This window comes from Lolium rigidum, chromosome 7 (assembly GCF_022539505.1).
Source record: "Lolium rigidum isolate FL_2022 chromosome 7, APGP_CSIRO_Lrig_0.1, whole genome shotgun sequence".
Lineage (NCBI taxonomy): Eukaryota > Viridiplantae > Streptophyta > Magnoliopsida > Poales > Poaceae > Lolium > Lolium rigidum.
In genome coordinates, this window is record NC_061514.1 from 88,931,063 (window position 1) to 88,938,144 (window position 7,082).

General features: G+C 47.4%; 1 protein-coding gene across 1 annotated transcript; it reads left to right on the forward strand.

Annotated features, from left to right (window-relative positions):
- Positions 1-667: 667 nt before the first annotated feature.
- Positions 668-2,317, forward strand: LOC124671639 (zinc finger protein 646-like). The gene has a single exon (XM_047207988.1). The coding sequence runs from the start codon at positions 668-670 to the stop codon at positions 2,315-2,317; it is 1,650 nt and encodes a 549-aa protein (XP_047063944.1).
- Positions 2,318-7,082: the final 4,765 nt, after the last annotated feature.

Sequence of the window (7,082 nt, forward strand, 5' to 3'; positions counted from 1 at the left end):
CAGAGCTAAGAATTAGCAAAAGGGATAATCAATTTCACAGGCTCGTGCTCCTATATCCGTGGGGTGATCCGGAGTCCCGGAGACAGGCTGTACGGATAAACCTCCAATGGATGTGCACAATTTGCGGGCAACGTTGCCTAGTTCCTTCAAGATTCAGATGGGGTCAGGCTTTGCAAACACGGTGTTGGTTCATCTTGACCTTCTCCCTGATCTCCTCAAAACAAGCTTGACCTCCACCAGAACCAGCTGGTTGCCCTTGAACGTGATCACTTGACAAGCGCGTCAGCGCCCACAGACCACCCATTTGGGAAGTTGGACCTTGAAAGCCGCAAACACTTGTCATCACTTGCTAACAGCTATCACAGACCATGGCCATGGCAATGGCAGCTCTATATAAACCTAGTTACCTACATGCACTTCTGACAGTTTGCAACGGTCGTCGTTGTTAGCGACGAGAGCTGCGGTTGCATTGCTGCTCCCCATCGCCCACCTCAACCAACAACCAAGCCGAGCGCGCGTGTCTGATTCTCCGTCGTCGTCTTTGGTATGTGGTGTTTGTGTTTCCACATGCTAGATCATTTCACCACTCTTCCTCCAACTACATGTTGACGCCGTCGTGTGATTCCATATCACCGGTTGCATCTTCTTGAGCGTGTACCATGGCCAGATGCCGTCTTCGCCATCCCCGCCCCGTCCCTCGCCGCCACAGGCGGCGTACAAGCACTTCTGCAGAGTCTGCAACAAGGGCTTCACATGCGGCAGTGCGCTCGGTGGTCACATGAGGGCCCACGCCGTCGGCGACGACGGGCCTAGTGCCGCGGACGACGACGACGAGCCCGTGCCGCGCGCGCGCGGTGGTGGAGGGGAAGATGGGCCATCGACGGCGACGACGACGCACGTCTACGCGCTCCGGGCGAATCCTAACCGCCTGACCAGGGGCTGTCAGGTGTGCAAGAACTGCGGGAAGGAGTTCTCGTCGATGGAGCTGTTCCTAGAACACGGCAAGTGCAACTCCGGCGAAAACGATGACACGGACGGCTCGCCGCACTCGTCGGCACCCTCCGTGGCGGACGGCGAGGACGACGCGTCGCTGGCCACTGCGTGGTCGAAAGGGAAGCGATCCCGTCGCGCCAAGCTGGGCGCCGAAGGAGGCGATGATATGCCCGCAGGCGAGGACGAGGAGGAGGACCTGGCCAATTGCCTCGTCATGCTCTCGTCGTGCAAGGCCGATCAGGCAGGCGTCTCCGAGGCCGACCCGCAGCCGAGGCGCGCATCGGCGAGCAAGGACCACGTGAGAATGCCTCAACAGCCGCAACCCATCTCGTTCGTCATGCCGGCGCCGGAGCAGGCGATGGTGATGCCCTTGGCGTTGCCAGCGCCGCTGTACGCCTCCCCCGTGCCACGTGGCATGTTCGAGTGCAAGGCATGCAAGAAGGTGTTCACTTCGCACCAAGCTCTGGGCGGGCACCGTGCCAGCCACAAGAAGGTGAAGGGATGTTTCGCCGCCAAGGCCGAGAGCAGCGTCATTGAGCCAATGCACCACGCGCCGGCCGCCTCCGGGCTCGATGATGACAAGGGCAGTGCAGCCGCTGCCGTCGAAGTCAATGCAGGCGGCAGCGCTGACGCCAGAACGAACGTCGATGTCACTGCTGGCGAAACACACGCCGGTACGAGCGAGGCCGCCGCCGCGCCATCCTTGTCAATGGCCATCACGACCACCGACCATGATCCGGCACTGGCAATTACACCGGGCAAGAAGAAGGCCAAGATGCACGAGTGCTCCGTCTGCCACCGCCTCTTCTCTTCTGGCCAGGCGCTCGGAGGCCACAAGCGCTGCCACTGGCTCACCTCGGGCACAGGGGAACACGCCAACATCGCACCCCTGACAGCTGAAGGCCTTGTCGCGGCTTCTGGCCAGCAGCTCACTCTCCGGCCAATGGTGGACGCGTCGGAGCCGGTGCTGGATCTCACCATCGCGGCTAACCCGTTGACGGCGATTGCTAGCGCGAGGGTCGCCGAGGTCGGAACCAGCTCGCTGCATCTCGATGCATCTGCACCTTCGCTCTACCTCCAACCAGCGGCGGTACCGAGCAACCCCAGCAACCAGAACAAGATGGCCCCGACGAGCAGCCACGGTGTTGACGATGCTGTAGCTGCCTCGTGCGGCGCTGAGGACGAGGCGGACAGCACGACCGTCAAGAAAGCCAGGCTTTGTGATCTCAAGGACGACAGCACAGCAGGGGAGACCACGCCGTGGCTGCAGGTCGGCATTGGCTCCTCGTCGGCCGATGGTGATGGGAAGAGTGCTGCGGAATGAGCCAAGGCGAATAGAGCTGGCAGCTAAACTCTGATCTAGTAAGTTTTTAAAAGCTAAACACTGAAGGGACTGAACTAGTTTTTTTCTTCTTCTTTTGATTGACTAACAGTAGCCTGTACGCATAGAGTTGAGTTTGCATATATTGTCTTGGACAAGTATGTACTTAGTTTACAAAGTATGTATGTAAGATCGAAAACGAGTATTTCGAAGATGCTACTATATACTAAGACTGTTCTGCTAATCTCAAGTCACACGTCAGATTTTATAATCTTCAGTCACCCTTGAGATTTCCTCACGTCTAAACTCTAAATAAATCTTCAAAAAAATCTTACTTAAATGAATACAAACTCAATACTATACAACTGTGAAGACTTCACTTGAAACAAACCTGGAGATGCAAAAAAAAAAAAAACGGGGTAATTGAATCTAGAGATGCAAATGCAATACAACCCCGAACAAATGGAAATATAAACTAAGGCTTAAGGCCTATATTTTTCAGAAAGTCAAACTATGTTAAGTTTGACTAAGTTCTTATCAAAAATCATTAACATGAAAAGTACAAAATCAATATCATTAGATAGATAATGAAATATATTTTCATATGGTACCTACAAAGTATCATATTTGTTCATAAATTCTTCTAAAAGTTTGGTCAAACTTTACTTCGTTTGACTTTCTGAAAAAAAATAGGCCTTAAACCTTGGGATAGAGGTAGTAACTAAGATCCAAGGCCGCAAAATTTTCCCATAAACCACAATGTAACTAGCTAGCAATGGATAACATCCAGAAATTCGGCCATTTTAGTTTTTACAAAGAAATGTAGAGTACCAAATCTTATTGAATTGACAATGGTGTATGATGAAGATTGGAAATCGTGCCAAGCATATATACGAGCAAGGATGTCGCTCCGATCTAGAGTGCAGCGAATTAGCATTGCCAACTGACATTGTCGCTACCAACAAAGCCATACTGATGGAGGACAACGAGAACCAAACCATCGTTCCGAAAGATTAATATAACGACGCGCACATCTCATGCCGGTTCTTGATAAAGAACCAAACGAGTGTTCATGAAGTCTTGGGTAGGACAAAAAAAAAACTCCTAGCCTCATCTACAATGCAGACCAAGCGCCATCGAGACGGGATTGATGCTAGATGACCGTATTTAAGAGAATATTTTCATCGCTGATTTGATAAATATATTAGCACATCATACATGACATAATTAATAAGCCCGTGAAAAATGAATTTAAAGAAAACAAAATTGGCGGAACAAACTTTTGAGTGAATCTGGTGCTTGCAACATTTGTCTCTGAACTTTTGTTCTATTAAAGAGTAACCGAAAACAGTAACATGACAAATGAGCATATCCATAGAGGCTCTTTCAAGTTTACTTTCTCACCTTGCATTATTTGGAAATGTGTAGAAAAAATAATGATTAATTTGGTGGAAGCTTTCTAACTCTTCACGTGGCATGGGCCTTCTCTTTATGCCCACAAGTCGAATCATGATCGAATCCACCAAATATAAGAAGAGTTAGCGTGTGTTTGGTTCTGGACCAAAGCCTGGATGGGATGGGATGGTCCTCCTTCTTGCTAGAGTCAATCTCGTCATCCACTTTAAGACTCCCGTGATGCAGTTTGGGGCCTTCGGTGATGGGGCCCTCCAGGTCGCATACGAACTCAGATTTTGATATTTTGATGTTCCATGTCCTCGGTGGGGCAGGCATGGGTTGGACGTCTGTCCGCGCTAGTTTTCATGTTACAGCATCTCCACTCGTCCCCGAACAGGTCTCCGGCGAGCGTTTTTTCCATCCGGACGGCAAAATTCGGTCCAGTCGCGTCCCCGGTTCCTCATTTTCGTTCGGATTTGGGTCTAAATTCATCCGGCGATCCCACGCCATCCCCGGCCCCCCGGGGAGCGCTCGGGGACTCCGGACGAAACGAAAGCGCGCGTGGCCCCAACTTGTCGGCGACAATGGCCTCCGATCTACGGCAATACCCTCGTCTTCCCGATCTACGGCAATACCCTCGTCGAACGAAAGCTTTGAAATCTCAAGTGGTGCAACATAGATAGATTATATATATTTCGAATATAATTCGAATAAACATAAAAATTACATATAAAAACTTTAAAACGAACTTAAACTACTTCTTCTTCCTACGTGGCCCCGCCTCATCGTCGTCGCGGCGACGCTTCCGGCTCGTCACCTCCTCGTCGGAGGAAGTTGAGTCCTCCTCCTCGTCAGTGTCCTCAGCCTCTTCGTCGTCCTCCTCCTTCTTCTCGGCCTCTTCCTCCTCCTTTTCCTCGGCCTCTTCCTCGGCCTGCTCCTCGGCCTCTTCGTCCTCCTCCTCGTCGTCATCCCATTCGTCCTCGGCCGGCCGGCGGGGGAATCGTCGCTACTGGACGATGCAGCTGGATCCCACCAATGGCGCCATCCAGGCGGCTTCCCCTCGCTGTCGGTGTCTGATGGCCAAGAGAGATCGCTCATGGTTGACGGAGGATGGTGACGAGAGAACATATGAATGGCGTCGGCCGTCGGAAACCGTATATGTAGGTCTCCCGACGAAGAGAGCGGCGGTTGCTCTTCCGCGGAGTTCGTGCTCCATTACGGCGGTTCTCGCATCGAGGCCACTTCGACCGTTCCCGACGAGTCGTTTCGGCTCTCCGGACCACTTCGCGACGGTTCAATGCGTCGAGGGAACTCCGACGATTGCCCTTCCCGGTGGCTCGCGCCGTCGCTACGCACGCGGTGGGTGCGCGTCCATGGGCTCGCGGCTGGAAAAATGGGCCTCCCCAGACCAAAAACTACATCCATCCGGCGCTAAATAACGCCGGATTTCGGCCTGGGGAGCCCCAACGGCTGGGATGCTCTTAGAGTTGCCCTAAGGAGTATAACGAGCAAATTCATCGAAGGGATGAATGAGTCACCATCGTTCAGTTTTTTTCTAAGAACACTCCACCCGTTTATTCAAGCAAAGTTGTGAATCACACACACACCATCTGGTGGAGCTTGGAACCAAACGTATGAGCATCGTTCTGCTAAGAAAACGGAATATAAAAATGAAAAAAAAAGGTAAGGAAGACGTGGGGTACATAATTCAGCCCAGAAGGAGGATGGGCTGCGGCTGGGTGTAGTAGTTAGGCTGGAAATGGCCATTGCGGCTTGGCTGGCTGTTTTGCTTTTTTCCTGTTTTTTTTTTCTTCGTGCCCTTTTTTTTTGAGAATTTTTTCTTCGTGCCCTGATTATTTGTTTAAGTCTCAAAATGTGCTCAAGTACATGTCCAATATTTAAAAAAAATCCAAAATATCAAATTGGGTTATTGGCTCAAGAGCAACTTTTCACTAGAAAAAATAATTTGTTAGAATTATTTAATGCATTGATTATATAGCTATTTAGGCAATATCCAAAATTGGGATTTGGGTTCATATAATGCTAAATGCCCCATTTCAATTCTAATAAATTTCATAAAATAAAAATAAAAATATGTTCAACTATAGGATATAAGAAAACCTTTTTGAATATCCAAATGTGCAATAGAAACTCCAATTTGCACATAAGAAAAACAATATATATTAAATGCATGTTACTATATATATATATATATATAAATGTCATGTTATTTCCTTCTCTTTAAAATAATCTTTGGAAAATACTAGAGAGATTAAAAAGACTCAAATAAAGACTTTAGGACTCAAATGGGACATAATATATAAATACTCCTCCATAATATGGAAACTCATTTTATTTCCTTTCTCAAATAATTCTAGCATGGTTGGATAAATATTTTAAATGTTACAAAAAATCTGAATGGCTAAAATTTAATCAAACACAGCAAGTTGCATTCGTATAAATTCTTTTGATCAAAATTTATAATTTGGATAGTCATAATAATCCACTCTTAAATTGAAATAACGACTATTGCATAAGTTTTTCCAACTAGAATTTGTGGATACAAAAATTGCATTAACATATGGCTTAAACAGTCTCCATAAGGTTAACGACTACTCATAGTTACATAAGTGCTTTCATCAAACTCTCTAACACCCTCACGCTGGTGGCAACAAAACTACACCTGTTTACTAACTCGTTCAGACTCCAAGAGCAGGGTGGTGCAGCAAGCATAATTTTTCCTACAATAGTGACTCGAGGGTTGTATCGAACTCTAGAAAAAATGGTTATATCCTTTATCCTCTTTGAACAACCTGCAAATGCAAAAGAAACAATTTTGTGTCTCCAACTTCACTGAGGTGTTTGATAGACACAACTAGAAAATAAAAGTAAATAAAGTAAAAGAACAATGGCAAAACATATGGTGTTTCCTTGGAAGTAACACAATACTTTGCAACAACTCCTCAACAAGTAAATAAATTAAAGAAAACTATTTTTGTATTTTTAGATTTGATCAAATCTTAAAGTAAAAGTGCATGCAAAGTGAAGTAAAAAAGTGCTTCTTATGGACTAAAATGGGTCGGTGTTCATGGTTCACTTGACCACTCTCTCATGGGTGAGAGAATGGCATTCATATGACACCGTCGTCAACGTACCTTGCATGAATAATGGAGGATGGCTGCCATGTCGCCATTGTTGGCGCAGTACCGTGCATGGAGAATGTCGCATAGTAGAAGGAAGCTCAAGAATAGGAGTATAGGACTCACATTAATATTTCCACTTATCTTAAGGACAAGTGGAGAAATCTAAAAAAAAATGTTATTTTTCTTTTCTTTCGAAGTGCCAAGGGATTTAGTAAATAAATATGCACTCT